Source organism: Pithys albifrons, chromosome 3 (assembly GCF_047495875.1).
Source record: "Pithys albifrons albifrons isolate INPA30051 chromosome 3, PitAlb_v1, whole genome shotgun sequence".
Taxonomy (NCBI): domain Eukaryota; kingdom Metazoa; phylum Chordata; class Aves; order Passeriformes; family Thamnophilidae; genus Pithys; species Pithys albifrons.
The window spans coordinates 551,163-568,127 of record NC_092460.1 but is presented as its reverse complement, the minus strand read 5'-3'; the positions used below and the strand labels follow the sequence as shown (position 1 = coordinate 568,127).

The window sequence follows — 16,965 nt, the reverse complement described above, 5'->3', positions numbered from 1 at the left end:
TTGTCCCATTGCCTCTGAAAAATTGAGACTGTATGTAACTCAGCTGCTGTTGGCATAAAGAACATTTCAAGAACAGTTGAGTTCACTGGGTGGGCAGGCAGAGTGACATGGAGGACAGGGGTGACAGCCTGGAAGGACAGCTTCTCCTCTGAAGTCTGATGGTTATGCAAAGGTTGAGGAGACAGAACATGTCTGTCAACCAGCAAATGAGGCTGGATATTGGCTTCAGCTCTGAACCTCCCATCAGTGCCCTAGTCCAGCAGCCTTCTCAGCATCAGTGCAGAATGACTCCAGCCCAGGACAGATGGACTAGGTTACTTATTAGGTGTTAGCAATGCAGTTGGCATAGTTCAAACCATACACAAGGCCAGGCACAAAGGAAATGGTACAACATGCCAGTAGTACCAGTGTTTCACTGTGGTGGTCAAACCTCCCCAGCCAAATCCTGAACAGAAAGGGAGGTGGCTGGAACAAGTGGAAGAAGGGTTGGTGACATTGCCTTCTGCAGCCTCCCACGGGGACTAACAGTTATGGTGCAGAGGGTTCTCCAGTGGGGATGGGCTGGTGCCATGGACCCACAGTTCCCTTGTGAGAATGGGGCTGGGGCACCCTTCTGTCACTGAGGGACCACACCCCACCACACCTGTCCAGCCCAGCTACCATCTGCAACCCCCAAACCCACAGTCCTGGGGTTTGAACCACACATGTATCTCTTGTAATTGGGGAATGGAAAAGATGAGCAAGGCATTGTGAGTGGAGCTGCTGACTGGTTTGAGCCCCCCCAAATGAAAGGTGATGTGCACAGCTACCTCTCTATATGTGGTTATGAGCCGTGGTCCCCAACAATGACAGTGTGGGCCAGAAACAAGTGTCACCTTAACACCTTCTTGGGAAAGCCAATTACCCCTGGATGATTATGATTAATAATTCTCTAAACCCTAATCGCGCTGACACCAGTGCCCAGAGCTTACCCTGAGGGCACTTTATAAGAGGTGCCCTGTCAGGGGAGCGTAGCTGCTTCTCCTCAGGGTGACAGTGAAGGCTGAGAGGTGGCGGGAGCTCCACTTCAGAGTCCATTCCCCTGTGCACAAAAGACGTCCCTGAGTAAGAGCGAAAGGCACCTCACGAACCACAACCATGAACGGGACAGAAGGCCAAGACTTCTACGTGCCCATGTCCAACAAGACCGGGGTGGTGCGGAGCCCCTTCGAGTACCCCCAGTACTACCTGGCTGAGCCCTGGAAGTTCTCAGCACTGGCTGCCTACATGTTCATGCTGATCTTGCTCGGCTTCCCCATCAACTTCCTCACTCTGTATGTCACCGTCCAGCACAAGAAGCTCCGGACACCTCTAAACTACATCCTTCTGAACCTGGCGGTCGCTGACCTCTTCATGGTCTTTGGAGGCTTCACAACCACCATGTACACCTCCATGAACGGGTACTTTGTCTTTGGAGTAACAGGGTGCTACCTTGAAGGTTTCTTTGCCACACTGGGAGGTAAGTTTTCCAAATAGTCAAAAATCTCCTTCATCCAAGAATTGTCCCAGATTTTAGGAGTGGGAGGGAAAACACACAGATAACCTTGGAAGAATATGGTACCTAGAAGGTCATTGGTGTGCTGCTGACGTGGGCCATGGCTGTTGCCATGTTTCTGGGTGGGAGATGAAGAGTGACAAATGACACTTGTTTTTTTAACCTTACTTTGGGAGCCACCTGCTCAGTATCCCGAGAACGACAGTGCAGCAATGAAAAGCCACCAGTAGCAGATTTTGCAGTTGTGGGATTTGCACATCTCCTTGGCTCACTTTCTGACTCAAGGGATGACAATTTTGTTCCTTCTGTTTCACAAGTCTGAAGCTGCCACTGGCTCTGGTGTGGTGCACAGTGGCACAGGCAAGCAGAGCAGGCTCTCCTCCTTGTGCCAGCCAGCCTTGGACCCAAACAGATGTTCAACAAAATTGTGTGTCTAAAAATGCCCTCCTCCATTCAGCTCAGCCTTCAGCCACAGCTGCTGTTTCACTAGTTTGATCCTTGTGGCACAGGTTTCCCAGGAAGCTGTGGGTAGCAAGGGGAAATCCAGGGATGACGGGCACTCGCTGCACTCAGAGTGTGGGAGTGGGCTCGCAGGTGCCGGTGCCATCTGGGATGAATGGTGGGATCCAGCCATGGATCTCAAAGCAAAGCAGCAAAGTGGGTCCTGTGGGTCAGCAGTGCAGTGAGGAGGGATCTTCTCACACCATCCTCTCGCATCTGCACTTCACTTTTGCTCATTTCTCCTTCTGAGCACTTGGTGGAGATTTAAGAGCCGCTGGGCTTGTCCTCAGGAACATCAGTCTGAGGAGGCCTCATGCTGACACCCATCAGGGTGTTTTCCTGCTGCTCACAGTCCCTGTGCCCCTCTCCCTGACGCAGGTGAAATTGCTCTCTGGTCACTGGTGGTCCTGGCTATCGAGAGGTACGTGGTGGTCTGCAAGCCCATGAGCAACTTCCGCTTTGGGGAGAGCCACGCCATCATGGGCGTTGCCTTCACCTGGGTCATGGCCTTGGCATGTGCGGCCCCCCCGCTCTTCGGCTGGTCCAGGTAGGGAGGCACCAGGCCCAGCACAGGAGCCTGGCTGGTCGCTCGGCTGTGGCTTCCAGCCCATCTGCCCTGCTGGCACTGACCTGCTGGGCTCACCTTGCAGGTACATCCCCGAGGGCATGCAGTGCTCCTGCGGGATCGACTATTACACTCTGAAGCCAGAGGTCAACAATGAATCTTTTGTCATCTACATGTTTGTGGTTCACTTCACGATCCCGCTGTCAATCATTTTCTTCTGCTACGGGAACCTGGTTTGCACTGTCAAGGAGGTGGGTATCTGCCAGTGATGGTGGCCTGGGGGCATCTCCATCCCCAGTGCTGGGAAGGGGCCCACACCAGGCTCCAGACTGGTGACAGGAAGGGCCCTCCAGGGGCCAGGCTGGCCCTCCATGAAGAGGGAAAGAGCAAACTCCAGATGTGCAGCTCGACCTCTGTGGGCCCTGAGCCCACATCTCTGCTGGCACAGCACTCTCTGGCTCCATCACGTTTCCATCCTCTTCTGCCCACAGGCTGCTGCCCAGCAGCAGGAATCTGCCACCACCCAGAAGGCAGAGAAAGAAGTGACCCGCATGGTCATCATCATGGTCATTGCCTTCCTGATTTGCTGGGTCCCCTATGCCAGCGTCGCGTTCTACATCTTCACCAACCAGGGGTCAGACTTCGGGCCCATATTCATGACTATCCCTGCGTTCTTTGCCAAGAGCTCCTCCATATACAACCCTGTCATCTACATTGTAATGAACAAACAGGTAAGTGGCAGGGGTGAGGCAACTCTGGTTTTGTGTTTCACTTTATAACAGCTGGCAGAGAGCTACGGCACCTCGAGCTGCCAGTGGGCTGCAGGGGAGGTTGTTTCCAGGTGATCTTGTCCTGGGACATGAGAGGGTGACTGTGTGGCTCAGCCTTGGTGTTGCATAAATCTCACAAATGCAAGGCCTTCTGGGCTGAAATGATGCAGTGCTGGGTCAATGGAGGAGCTGGGCTTTGGCAGGCAGGGCTGGCAGCAGCCAGTGGGGCAGGAGACTCCACTGGCATGGTGACTCCTGCACTGTGGTGCTGGGGGCTTCCAAGCAGCTCTGCTGGACCTGGGGACAGCCCTGCAGGCAGAGCTGCCTGGTCTCCACCTGCCTCACACTGGGCTTCCCTCTCCCAGTTCCGTAACTGCATGATCACAACTCTGTGCTGTGGCAAGAACCTGCTGGGAGATGAGGACACGTCAGCTGGCAAGACAGAGACCTCCTCCGTCTCCACCAGCCAGGTCTCTCCTGCATAGGCCCCACCTGGGCCAGTCCCTGGGTGTGTGTCACTGCCCCAGAGCATGAACTTAGTCCCATCGCTGCCACACCTGCCCCTGCTTCGCCACGGGGGCAGGCCCTTCTCTCCCGACACTAGGAACCCTGGGAACAAGGCTGAAAGTGTGTACACCCGTTTTGTAATTAAAATGCAAAGGCTTAGCTCCTCTGGTGTAAATCTGTGAGTTTCTGTTGACTTGCTGAGAGCTTGTGGCCCTGCTCCGAGTGCAGACCCCAGCTCGGACAGCCCTGCCATGGCTGGGCCACGGCAGAGCCGCCCTTGCCCACCTGACCCCCCAGCCAGGGCACATACCACCTGTGCTGCTGCAGCGCCAGAGCTGGGGCACCTCCTGTCCCTGCCCTGGAGATGGAGACGGATCCAGTCAGTGCCAGCACTGGGGCACCTCCTGTCCCTGCCCCTGGAGATGGATCCAGCCAGTGCCAGCACTGGGGCACCTCCTGTCCCTGCCCCTGGAGATGGAGACGGATCCAGTCAGTGCCAGCACTGGGGCACCTCCTGTCCCTGCCCCTGGAGATGGATCCAGCCAGTGCCAGCACTGGGGCACCTCCTGTCCCTGCCCCTGGAGATGGATCCAGCCAGCGCTGCCCAGCCCTGCAGCGTTCCAGCTTCCTAGAGCAGGTTTGGCTGCTGCCAGGTGCCTCTGCCCTGCCAGGTGCTGCCAGCCCCTGCCCTGCCACACCCCCAGCCTGTCAGAAGCCTCTGGAGGCACCGTGTCACCTCTGGGGACAGGACAGGTGCACCGAAGGCTCTGGAGGCACCGTGTCACCTCTGGAGACAGGACAGGTGCTGGTGCACACGGAGCCTCCTGTGCTGGGCGGTGCAGGATGCGGTGCAGGATGTGCATCCTGCCCAGGCACGGAGGGCACAGCGCGGCACAGAGAGTGCTCGGGGCTCCCTTCTCAGCACCAGGGAACCCACACGTGGACAGTCTGCACCTGCAGCAGCTCCGTGTGCCCACACACTCTCTCCCCCAGTCCCACCCCTCATCCTGTGGCACCTTTGGCCCCCCCAGGGCCGAGCCCCCGCCACACTGCCCTGTGCCCTCCCCATTTCGGCTGCAGCCCCTCTGGTCCCGGCCCCAGAGGAGGTTCCTGCGCCGCTGGGGCTCGGTGGGCGCAGGGCTGAGCTCCCCCGGCAGCAGCAGGCAGGGACCGGCAGCAGCAGGGCAGGGACCGGCAGCATATGGCTCAGCGATGCCGACATATGTTCGAGCACTACAAGATGGCATATTGCAATTGTAGCACTGTTCTTCATTTTTATTTTTAGCTCAGTTATAGAAATAAGATGTTTTTCTTGCTGTTCAGTGTTATCAACATTTGAAACTATTTTTGTACGTTATTATCCTCTCTGATTTCTAATCCTATGCAGCTTTGCAAGGACTAATAGGGAACGTATAGAGCCCCGCAAGTTAAACCCTTAATAAAGAGCAATTTGCAAGTACAATTCTCTCATTATTTTTTTTAATCGATACTTCTGCATATTCAGTGAAATCTAAAGATTAGAGTTTTATGAATAATTCAGTGTTTTGGCTGATGTCTGATTCATGTACTTCAAATCTGGGAGGTGGTTTTGGGAGGAAGAGTAGGATGGATTCAGTGTTTATTTGCTGTCCATGAGGCTGTGCTCCAAAGGAGCGTGGCAATGCCTGGCACCACATCTCACCTGCCCGTGCTGGAGCAGCCCCAGAGCACAGCCCGGCCCGGAGCCTGCAGGCTGTCACCACACTGTGCCCAGCTCTACGGCTGCTGCTGGTGGAGCAAGGGGCGAGCAAGGGTTTGGGACCCCCCATGCTGGTTCAGACGGGTATCAGAGACACCCCAGAGCTGCCAGAGACATGATGGATGGAGCCAGGGGGAGGATGGTGCCAGGCCCTGCAGCCCTCCAGTGCCCCCACTGTCAGTTTCCTGGGGAATTGAGAAATGGACTGGAAATGGAGCAGGGAGAGGGCTGGCAGCGCTGGGCTGGGGAACTGGGCATGTGGTGTTCCAGGTACTTGGTCTCTCTCCCGCCTCCTTGCTCCAGACCTGGCTCCTACTGGCCCCTCAGCCAGGATCTGGCCCCTAGGCTCAAGTGGTGGGCACAGACCCTAACAAAGGTCTTTGGGCAGCAGTTTGCGAGTCCACTGCTGTGGTGCCATGTCTGCTGAGGGGGCCATGAGTGTAATCCTGGCTCGCAGCTTCCTGACCTTTCACAGGCAGTGCACAGGGAAGGCTGGTGAGTGTCCTGCCCAGAGGGAGCGGGATTGATGTGGCACTGGGGAGGCACAGAGCTGTTCCCGAGGTGGGGACATTGGTGCTGATCCTGCACCAAAGAGCCACCAGTGATTTGCTCAGGCTCACCTTTGAGCACAGGAGGCAGCACGGAGGGGACACGGAGGGGACATGGCTGCCCATGCCCGGGGCTGGGAACATTCTCCCCCCAGCATGGTGGGATTCAGTGGGCAGGGAGGAATGGTGGTCCTGCTCAGGGGGATAGTGGGGGAGTATCACTTCTGCCTTTGCTGGCTAACCAAGCAGCTCTTCATTTTCATCCTCTCCTTGAGGGATTGTTTTTCCCCTCCATTGTCAGACCCTGCCTATCAGTGAGGCAAAGGGAGGCAGTACATGCCACCAGCACCCTGGGAATGGGTCTGTGTGGGCCCCACAACAAGTGCCACCAGTTGCATCTCAGCACCCCAACACCCACCCAGCAGTGGAGAGGTACCTTTCCCCTGCCTGTCCAGGGCAATCTCCCTGCAAAGCCCCAGTCTCTCACTGCTCTCCAAACTCTGCTCAGGTGTGTCCTTTCTCCCTCCAGCCCCTCACAAAGGGCACTCGGCTTCCCAGTCCCTTGTCTCCCATGGGGGTGGAGACCAAAGCAGCTGCTGCCAACCAGCCCCTGCAGCCAGGCTGCTTATCAGATAAATTGCGTGGAGGTGAGCTGGGCCTGAGAGCAGCAGGGTTGGTGGTCTTGTGGGGGACTTTGTGCCCAGGGCTGATCGTTTGTGTATTCTGCTAATTCCTCAGATGGGTAAGAGGTCTGCAAGCACTGAAGAGCCCTGCAGAGCTGGGGCTCACTTTGGGTTCTGGTGGGGCTGCTGCTCTGAGGCTTGGGTTGAGCTCTAGTGGCTGCAGCTCTTGTGAGGCTGTAGGGATGAGCAGGGTCATGGCTGCTCAGCCTCTGGGGGCTTTGCAGCCCTCAGGGTGTGGGTCTGTGGGGCTGCACCCCAGGCTCACGTGGTTCCTCTGCTGTAGCCCAGGTCAGGAATGTGCTGGCCCGGCGCTGCATGGCCCGCCGCCCCTCAACCCTGCAGATGGTAAAGGAGGCGCTGCGGGCTCAGGGTGAGAAGGGTGCCTCTGTCTTCACCATCAAGCAATTCATCCTGTCCAAGTACCCCACTGAGGACCCGATCCGGCTCAAGTACCTGCTGAAGCACGCGCTGAGCAAGGGGCTGAGCCGTGGGGAGCTGGTGCGGCCCCCCAACTCCTCTGCTGTGGGGGCCACTGGCACCTTCTTGGTGAGTAGAGGCTGCTGCAGGGGTTGGGCTGGGGACTGAGGTGCTGTCTGGCCCCACTGACACCCTGCTCTCACCTCCAGTTGGCACCCAAGGAGCCACAGCACAAGCGGCATCAGGGCCAGACAAATCCTAACAGAGGACTGGCCCCAAAGCCAGGACAGAAAGAGATCACCAAGACCCCCTCTGCCCCCCTGGCTGGTGCAGAACAACAAGGTAAAGTGTTTCTGGGGCCATGAGCCACCCTGTGCTGCCTGGCCCCACCTGGACTCACGCGCTGCCCCCATCGCAGGTCCCACGAAACAGCAGGTGACGGCCGCGAAGCGGAAGCCGAGACTGAAGCCCGTGGATGTGAGTAGGTGATGGCAGTGGGGCTGGCTGGCTCGTGGCATGGCAGCACCCTGAGGTGCTCTGTTCCCTCCCTCCAGGCCCAGCCACGAGCAGCAGGGAAGCCCAGGAGTGATGGAGCAAAGCCCCCGCGAGGTGCCAGCCACCCCAAGATCCCTGGCACAGGGTGTTCAGAGACCCCGAGAGCTGCTGAGCACCCTCAGACCCCCAACAAAGGGTCTGCAGGGCCCCCAAGAGCTGCCAACCGCCCCCGGGCCCCTGACACAGGGCGCTCAGGACCCCTGAACGGTGCTGAGCACCCCCAGGCAGCTGGCACAGGGCGCTCGGGGCCCCAAACCGCTGTGGCCACCAATGGTGCAGGAGTGGGCAGCAGTGACGGCTCTGCAGGGGCAAAGGGGCCCCGAAAGGTCCCTGCGGGAAAGAGCAAGGGGAAGGTGCTCAAGGGGGCACAGCAGGATGCCCCCAAATCACAGGGAGGTCAAGGCCAGGCGAGGAAGCCCCGAGTGCCCCCGGGAGCCAGGCAGGGGGAGGCCAGGCTGCGGAAGGTGGGCACCTCTGCGGAGAACAGGAAGGACCCATAGGGGGGGCCCAGACAGTCCCACTCAGTCCTGCTTCAGCTGGCCCCAGGCCCTGGGGGTCTGGGATGGGTTTAGTCCCTAGGACAGGTTTTAACCCTGAGTTTACTTTCTCGTAATAAAGCTTCTTTACTCACCTCATGGAATGGCCTCTCTACTGCACTGTTTGTAGGCCCCTGTGCTCCCACTTCTCAGTGCCAAAATCTCCCAGCCCTGGCCTCATCCTGCATGGTATGGTGGTGACTTGATGCTGCAGGCAGCTGCCTCTCTGCCTGCCCTCATGGAGCAGTGCCCTGTCTGTCTCTGTCCCCAGGGCTGTGCTGGGCTCTGGGGGCTGTGTGTGTGCAGGCTGGCAGTGATGACCTGGGCAGGGGCTCTGGTACCCATGGGCCAAGCTCAAGCTTGGTCCATCCTGCTGGTGTGGGGCTGTGGTGCCCACTGGAGTGTCCAGTCCTCTGCCCTTGTGCTGCTGCCCAGCTGAGCCGGGGTTATGGGAGCGCCAGGGTGGCAGGTCTGGGTGCATGCCATGGGCAAGGGTCCTCAGCACTGGGGGAGCTGCCTGTGCTCCAACTAGAATAAGAGGAAGATACAGGTGTTTTAGGTTTTAAAGAATGAGTTTGACGTGTTTGTTGTAGCCCCCAGCACAGTTCATGCTCTTGTTACCCACCTGTGGCACAGTTCCCACCTACAAACTTGTCTTGCAAGCCCTTGTGGGACAGTGTATGACACTTTCATTTAATAGCTTTAAATGCCTGAATTTCTCTTGGTCTGCTCAGATCAGAGCCCTTCTGAAGGTCAGGCTGATCATGTAAAGGGTTACAGTCCTGGGTGGGAGGAAATAAGTGGAAGTAAAACTCTGCCTAAAGAGGATTCCACTAAGCTGCAGCTGGCCTTGCCAGTGCCCTCCAAGGCTCTTGGCCTTGCTCTGCGGCTTAAGCAGAAGCTGAGCAAACTCACTTCTCTTTAAACTTCAGCCTTGACTATGTTGATCCATCTTTAATGGAGCTGGAACTCATGTCCCTCCAGGGACAGGGTGGGGAATGTGGCAGCTGTAACTGAGCTGAGTTCACTGGATCCTCTGATGGTGGTGGTGGCCTCATGGAGCCCTGTTTGCCCACGTGACAACGTCCCAATAGAGCAAGGAATGGGCTGTGTCCTCCCTCCTCACCAGCCGCAGTGTGAAATGTGAAGCTCTCTTGCTTTGAGAGGCCGAATCATTTAATGGCTGGATTTAGCTCTCCTAAGAATCAACTTCCTAGCAGGAGAGGAAAATCCCTCTGGTGTCTGGAAAAGTGCAGCTTTTACTGGGGAAAGTGGAAGAGTGTGGATTTAGCAATGCTATGGTTATTAAGGCTCCAGGCTGCAGCTGTGTCAGTGCTGAAGCTGCAGCATCCTCTGGCAGTGCAGGGAGGTGCTGGCTGCCCAGGGTTGGAGGGAGGCACCTGGCACAGGTCAGGGTGCCCAGCCCCAGCTGCTGCTGGGGGAGGTTACTGATCTTCACATGCTCAGAATCAGTCAGGTCAGGTGCCAATGGTCCTTCCTGTGCATGTTTTGGTGGGAGCTGTGAGAGATGTGTGGCCACAGCGAGCTCTGCAGCTCATAGAGCGACAAACCTGTCTCCTGCAGAACAAGGGGGATGTCACTGAGCTGCTCACCCTGCACACAGTGTGTGTCACACATGACAGGCTGGTCTGTGCAGGTGTCTTCCACAGGTGTACACTGCACACACAGGGGCAGGCACTGCATTCCACAGGTTCAGCACCTTGTTTTATTACAAAGATAGGCTTTGCCAGGAGTCTGCCACTTCCACTACACAGCAGGTAAGGGCACTACATCCACAACACATGCCAAAGTTGAAAAACATGTTACAAAGGGCTCGGGGGTTCAAGGCAATACAACACTACAAACCCTCAAGCTTTTGCTCTGTTGAAGTTGTTCCTTTACATGGTTGTAGCAACTACATTTTTTTTCTTTGATAAAAATTAAATAATAAAGCAATAGCCTCAATACATGGCCCAGTCACAGCACCTGGAGGCAAGCTCTGCTTCCTCTGGACTCACTTGTATCCTTTCCCTGTAACAAACAAACATGGGGCTACGGCCCCATGGCCTTTTCCCTGCCTCCAGCCAACCTCAACATTCTCTGCTACCTCGGTCCTTCTTGCCCTTGCCTTCCCTGTGCTGGGCCTGCCTACATCTCTGGCAGCTATTCACAGTTTCTAACAGAAAAATTCAAGATTTTCTGAAATCACTTTTAAAATAAAATGTAGCCCAGCTACATTCTTAAGAGTTTATATTCTGAAGCCACATCCTCAGCAAAGATATTGAGACCTCCACAGTGTAAGTACTTTTTCTGTAGTTCTCTTTAAAAAAAAAAAAAAACAAAAACCACACCTCTGTTCTTCCCCTTTCCCTTCCCTCCCTTTCCCCCTTTTAATGTACTGGATAAAGTCTATCATTTGTTTTAAAATAGATATCTATGTACAGATACACGACTCTGATGTTCCGGTTTCTGACAAATGTGGCATTACTGGAAACAGTGGAATGGAGGCCACCTGTCCATGGCAGCGATGAGTCACCCAGGAGGACTTTTGGTGAACAGTCAACTAACACCAGGCTGTATCATTGTCAGCTGGATGACTAACAAAGGCTCCCCTTACGCCCTCCTGCAGTGAGGTAGTAACTTTTTTCTTTGTTTCTTTCCTATTTGGCAGTTTGAACCTCGGTGGGTGAGCCCTGTGGGCAGGAGCCTTTGCCCATGCAGGAGTGCTGCCTTGGACCATGTGGCTGGCTGCATTCAGACTCTTCAGAGGGGTCTGTGTGACACTGGAGACCAGAGCAGTCACAGCTCCCTGGGCTGTAGCAAGGAGAAGGGGCCACCAAGCTGGGTTTTCCAGTCTCAGATGAGCTCCATTTGTCTGCCATTGGGACCCTCTCACTAACCCCAGTCTAAGCCTGAAACTCTCTCCCTCTACCACTCAGGGTGCTGGAGCTGCTCTGCTTGCCTGTGCCAGTGCTGGGCTGCAGGGGATGAGTCCAGGCCCTCTGCCTCTAAGGTCTGAAAACAGGCTGGCCATGCAGCCAAGCCCTGCTCTCCTGGCAGCTCTTGGGTATCAGCCCAGGAACTGGGTCTGAAGCAAGCAGGACAAGCACCTTTAGAAGACACCTCTGCAGTACTGGCCTTGTGCTTGGTGGTGTCCGTGGGGAGAAGCAGAGAAAGGGAAAATGCTCCCTGCTGTTTGACTCGAGGCCACTGTCAGAGGGCTGGCAGCAGGAGCTGGCCCTGTTGGCATGAGAAGCATTACTGGGGCCGTGGTGGGGCAGTGCCATGGACACGTGTTGACCAGTGCAGTGGGGCCAGAGCAAGGGCCATGGTCCTTCCCTCACCCTCTGCACCCAGTCCAGACAGGACCGTGCCTGTGACCAGCAGGCTGGGCAGTGGGATGTTTGCCTGCCCACTGCACCCCCAGCTTCTGTGCACAAGAGACAAGAGCCCAGGGAACAGCCCTTCCCATACTGCATTTCTTGGACTGTGCTCCCTCTGGCACCCAAACAGCTGTCCCTATTAGGGATAAAGTGCTTTCACCATGCCTTAGCTGCTTGGAAAGCAATTGCTTTACCTCAGCCCATCGTTCCCTGTCACCCAAGCCTCGGACAGTGGAGCAGTTATGTTTACACATACAGTACAAAAATTAAAAGGCACAAAAATACACAGAATGCAGCAGATAGTGAACAGCTGATTAGAGTCCCTGGTGCTGGAAAAACAAGGATGTCAAAGGGATGGAGTGGAAGGGAACTCGGGCGTTGCTCTGATGGTCTGTGCTGTCTCTGCTCCTTTCTCCCTGAGGTGACCCTTCTGCTTTGTGTCTGTTGTTCCAGCCTCTGCAGCCCATCCCTTGTCCAGAGGAGCCTCACAGAAGGATGCAGGGAGCACTGACTGTTCAGGGACTGACCAGAGGGAAGTGGTGAACTGAGCTTGCCACGAGTGCCACACTTCCATTTCTGGCTGGCAACAGCAAATAAATTACGGGTGCCACAGTGCATATCAGAGGAGTTTGAGCTGCTCTGAAAGGTGTCTTGTGGCTTCTTGTGAGGTGAGGGAGCCCTTCAGCCATGGCCCCCACCACAAGGCTGGTTTGATGTTGACCACAGTGTGCCTGCGTGAAGGCAGGTTCCCTGTGGCACTGTGCTGTGGGAAAGGTCACTTGCAGGCTGCAGCTGGCCTAGGCTTCGCTGCAGCACTCGTAGATGTTGTCCTCCATGAGCGCGATCACCTGCTCGAATTTGTGCTGGAGCTGCGTGCGTTTCGTCGTGGGGTTGGCATCCAGGGCAGCCACGATCTGTGGGGCACACGGGCACGTGGGTAGCTGAGGCAGGGTAGGGGCCCACCTGCCCTCCAAGCTCCTGCTGCCAGCCCTGGAGAGCCCAAACCCCAGCCACAGCTGAGGAGCCCACCCTGCCCTCCAGCTGCTGTCCTGGGGCACAGCTGCGTCCCTGGTAAGGGCTGGGAGAGGAGACTGGGATGGAGATGATCTGCAATGACAGAGGTGAGGGCACAGCACTACCCTGTGGGGTGCAGGAGGGCAGGAGCCTACCAAGGCCACTGCCTTGGTGTGGGTGGTGGGTGCAAGTTATTTTGGGGGTGTGTGGACTGTAGCTGCATGTTCTGCTCTCTTGAAAGCATCTGTGGTTACACAGACCCGGCAGCCCTGCTTCGGTCCGGCCCAGCCAAACACCGTCACGATCAGCAGGCATAGTTGGCCTTCCCTTCCCAACAAGAAACCAGCCAAGGAAGGAAGAGCAGGTGTGTCGGCATGTGCATCTACTACATATGTGCTGGGATTACACAAACCCTGCTACTCCCTGTTCTGTGGGACCAGATGCCAGTGTCTCTGACTGTGGGGTTACCACAGTGCTGGTTCCTCCCTCCCCAGCCATGTTGGGCCCAAGTGCCCTGACACCCACTCACCTGAGAGCGGTATCTCTTGGCATATTTGTATATCTCGGCCATAGCGACATTGGTGTTGAACTCATTCCGGTATTTCTTTATAAAGACAGAAACAAGAGGGGATAATATGAACAGGATGCAGCATGTGCATTCCAGCCCAGCCAGCAGGGCACTGCCTACATTAAAAGCAGGTTTTGCCTGAGGAATTTTTTACTGTTGTGTTGGTGCAGCCAGATCCTTGCCTTCTTCTTTTAAGGAAGGTGCATTTGCTTACATCAGGACAGGACTCCTTCTTTTCAAAGACAGCCTTAAATACCCATTTGGGGCAGCACTGTTTAACCTTCCAAGCCCAAAGCCATTCCACAGGCAGGCAGCACATCAGCTGGGCTGCAGAATGTCAATGGAAAAATTCTGCTCAGTGCCTGAAGCTAGAACACTTTGGGGAGAAGATTGGATTTTGAGGACTCTGCACTGGCAGAACTCTGAGCTGGAGAGTGGCTGCCAGCTCCAGTGGCTGGTACCAGGCTGGCTGCCAGCAGCTGACTGACTGGGACTCGGGGCTGGCCCTGGCAATGGCGCCCAGGGGCCAGCTGGCCGGGTGGCTGTGGGACTGCAGAGATCCTGGTCCAAACTTCCTGGCTTTCTGGCACTGAATTTCATTCTCAGCTCCCAGCAGTGCCAGAGCTAGTTAGGCTCAAGTGAACTCGTGGGTGTTTACTGCAGCTCTGGCAGTAATTGAAGATGCTTCAAATTAGGTCAGATGAAGTTTGTGTGGAAGTTTGAGGCAAAATATCCTTTCTTGTGTGCTCCTTGGAGCATCCAACAGTAGCTGATTGCAGCCTCTCTGCATTCTCTGCTGCTGCTGGACTCCAGTAGGACACCAAGCCTGCAGACCCCATCCCCTCCACACACTTACCCGTGACTCCTCTGCGAGGTGGGCATTCATCTCCTGCTCACTCAGGGGGGACATGTCGTGGATTTGTTTGTAGTATCGCTGCACTATCTTCCTGTACTCGGGGATCTCCTTGGCGTAGAGAAGTTTGTTGGTCGGGGAGTCCTGGAGGAAGGTGAGACACTGAAATCAGGCTCTGTGTTGTTCCTGGCTGAAAACTTCATCCTGACCAAAGCGCTGACCATCCGTCAGACAGGGCCCTCAGCTACAGCCAGGTACAGGGAGCAGTTTCACCTTTGGTCCTGTCACCAGACAGGACTGCAGTGGGATGGCACCAAACAGCTCATGGCCTCAGACACCTCAAGGACCTGTGGAGGGGCACCACGTGCCTGCAGAGCTGCAGCACCATCCCACTGCCCTTCATCCTGGCACGAGCTGGACATCTATCAGCTCAATACCAGAGAAGAGGGTTGGTGGGGATGTTTTAATTGCAGCAAGAGCAGGCTAAAAGCATGCCCAGGGCCAGGTGGGGTGGCTTGCTGCCAGGTGATGCTCTGCAGGTGAGGTAGCAGCTCTGTGCCAGATCAAACACTTGTGCTCCATGGCGCTGTATGTGGAAACTGGCAACAAGGGAAGGGCTTCTGCTTGCAGTTGCTGGGGTCTCTTGAGCAGCCAGCCTGATTTAAGCCAAAGAACAAAGCTATCTTACAAGCTGAACTTTGTCAGTTGAAATGTTGCTCTTGGATTTTTCATGTAGCTTTGATTTATTTTGCATTGGCTAACCCAGCCTGCCTGGCCTAAATTGAGTGCACATAAAGTAATTAACGGAGAATACTGAGTACTCTTGATTAATGTCAGCTTGGACACAACGGCCTTAACCTCCCAGCCACACAACCGGGTTGTACCAGTGGAGGCACAAGCCCACTGCTCTCCCTGCAAACACAGTATGAATGATTTTAACCTTGAGGCAATCCTGCCCTGCTGATATCATTACCCTCAGAGTGAACTTGGCTGACTGGCCTAGTGTTGCATCCCTAAGGGGAACTGCCCCAGGCTGGGGGACACCGAGGGGAGTGAGATCACTGAGTCCTGCCACCACCGACGCCGGTGTGTGGGACTGTGCCCCAGTGCTTTGGCAGGTGTGGGGACCTGCCGAGGACACGTGGTGGCTCTGGCCAGGCAGAACCCTCTGCTGTGTCAGGCAGGAACAGGGGAGCCCGGGGTGACTGCAATCTGCTGCTGCAATCTGTACTGTGGCTAATGCTGCGGGGGAAACAGGAAACGGGCACCAGATCCCACAGAGGTTTATTTTCAAACCCAGTGACAAGGCATTACGGGAGTATGGCCAACTCACACAGCCTGCTCACAGCATTATTTTTTTCCTTTGGAAGCACAAAGGAAACCCATGCTGCTTCTTCTTTAAATTGTTTTTTAATTTGTGTCTGATTTGTCTGTATTATGAAGCAATGGGCACCAGTTTATTAACTGCTTGTGCTCTATAGATGTACAGAGTCTGCTCTCACATTTGCAGTATCAAGAGCAATGTGCTGAAACCAAGGGAAGAATCCAGCCTGGAAAATGCTTGGCAATACACTGTGTGTACATGGAAGCTGATTTTTATGCTGAGGATTTATTCTTCCCACATTACTCAACAATTCCTTCACTTATGCTATTGTATTCCTGAAAAATGTTTCCATCTGCTGTCTGACTCCAGCTGACCCCTCTTCCCCTCATCCGCTGCTTGACAAGGACAAATTGTAGGTGTTTCATAACACATGTAAAAAAAGCACCCAAACCCAAACAAACAAAAAATCAAGCACTCATTAGATCTTCCTCCAGCATTAACCTCTCCCAGCAAAGGCTTCCTGCAGCTCTGGGGCTGGGGGCACGGCGCCCACCCCCTTGCCACAGGGCCCCCCCACCACTCACTGCCGCCAGCCTCAGGCTGGGAGGCACTGGGGGCCATTTACAGCATTTCTTAATAAAACTCACTTATGTCGGGAAGTTTCAAATGTCAACACGGCGCTCAGCCAAGGCAGCAGAACGCAGACTATGCGCAGGGGACGGGACATGCTGCTGCTGGCTGGCCCCGTGGGACCATGTGCGGGGTCTGGGGGGACAGAGGGGAGCTGGGCTGTGCAGCCTCAGCTCCTTGGGGCAGGCTCAGCATCCCCAGTGCTGTGCTGAGCCTGGGGGGGTGTGTGCTGTGCTGAGCCCACCAGGCTCTGACCCCATGCCAGAGATGGCCATTGTGGGATGGAGATGCTGTGCTGGAGGAGAGCACCAACTGCAGCAATGCCTCCTACATGCTGATGGATGGTGTCACTGGGATGGCCCTGGGCAGCCCCACACCTCTGGGGGAGCCAGGCCTGCTCTGTGCTGCCTGGGCAGGCACAGCCCATGCTCCTGGAGGACTGGCTCGCCTCCTGGGCTTCTCGCAGCTCCCCCAGGTAAGAGGCTGTGCAGAAACCACTGACAGCAGGGACTGAAGCTTCACCTGGAGCTACGTTATTTTCCCTCCTGTCTCTAGGAGCTTAAACTGTCCCTCAGCTGCTTTACAGGGTCATTATGCTGATGGTGACCCGTAAGCCAGCCCCGACTGGGGGAACTGGGCTCCCCTGCGTGGTCTGCCCATACCCAGTGCTGGTGCCCTGGGCAGAGCTGGTCCCCAACTGTGCTCACCTCCCACCTTATGCCCCTGCCCAAAACACCAGCAGAGTATTTGCCCACTCCAGACCAGTTCAGGACAGCCCATGGAGCTGGTCGGTCACCCCCAGTGCACAGCCCAGCAGCTCATCATCCCCCACCCTCAGA

At 55.7% G+C, this 16,965-nt stretch overlaps 3 protein-coding genes across 4 annotated transcripts in view; 2 read left to right on the top strand and 1 right to left on the bottom strand.

Annotated features, from left to right (window-relative positions):
- The first annotated feature begins 1,137 nt into the window (after positions 1 to 1,137).
- On the top strand, positions 1,138 to 3,855 carry RHO (rhodopsin). The gene is made up of 5 exons (XM_071549658.1): positions 1,138 to 1,498; positions 2,414 to 2,582; positions 2,686 to 2,851; positions 3,092 to 3,331; positions 3,736 to 3,855. The coding sequence occupies exons 1-5, from the start codon at positions 1,138 to 1,140 to the stop codon at positions 3,853 to 3,855; spliced, it is 1,056 nt and encodes a 351-aa protein (XP_071405759.1).
- Positions 3,856 to 6,734: 2,879 nt separating this feature from the next.
- H1-8 (H1.8 linker histone) lies at positions 6,735 to 8,318 on the top strand. Its single transcript, XM_071549641.1, has 6 exons — positions 6,735 to 6,810; positions 7,130 to 7,392; positions 7,473 to 7,605; positions 7,682 to 7,740; positions 7,818 to 7,872; positions 7,975 to 8,318. Exons 1-6 carry the CDS (start codon positions 6,735 to 6,737, stop codon positions 8,316 to 8,318), a joined length of 930 nt encoding a protein of 309 aa, XP_071405742.1.
- A 1,735-nt stretch (positions 8,319 to 10,053) lies between these two features.
- The window catches only part of PLXND1 (plexin D1), a 71,266-nt gene continuing 64,354 nt past the window's right edge, over positions 10,054 to 16,965 (bottom strand). For both annotated transcript variants that reach the window (XM_071550159.1, XM_071550160.1), the window contains exons 34-36: positions 14,176 to 14,316; positions 13,281 to 13,355; positions 10,054 to 12,651 (exon numbers count right to left, since the gene is read on the bottom strand). In XM_071550159.1, the coding sequence (XP_071406260.1) occupies positions 12,535 to 12,651; positions 13,281 to 13,355; positions 14,176 to 14,316 (333 nt within the window). In that variant the 3' untranslated portion in view covers positions 10,054 to 12,534. The remainder of the gene's footprint in view (positions 12,652 to 13,280; positions 13,356 to 14,175; positions 14,317 to 16,965) is intronic.

Coding starts and splice junctions, on each gene's coding strand:
- RHO (XM_071549658.1), top strand. CDS start 1,138: ATGAACGGGACAGAAGGCCAAGACTTCTACGTGCCCATGTCCAACAAG. Junction 1,499..2,413: donor TTTCTTTGCCACACTGGGAG/GTAAGTTTTCCA, acceptor TCCCTGACGCAG/GTGAAATTGCTCTCTGGTCA. Junction 2,852..3,091: donor TGGTTTGCACTGTCAAGGAG/GTGGGTATCTGC, acceptor TTCTGCCCACAG/GCTGCTGCCCAGCAGCAGGA.
- H1-8 (XM_071549641.1), top strand. CDS start 6,735: ATGGGGGTGGAGACCAAAGCAGCTGCTGCCAACCAGCCCCTGCAGCCA. Junction 7,741..7,817: donor CGAGACTGAAGCCCGTGGAT/GTGAGTAGGTGA, acceptor CCCTCCCTCCAG/GCCCAGCCACGAGCAGCAGG. Junction 7,873..7,974: donor TGGAGCAAAGCCCCCGCGAG/GTGCCAGCCACC, acceptor GGCCCCCAAGAG/CTGCCAACCGCCCCCGGGCC.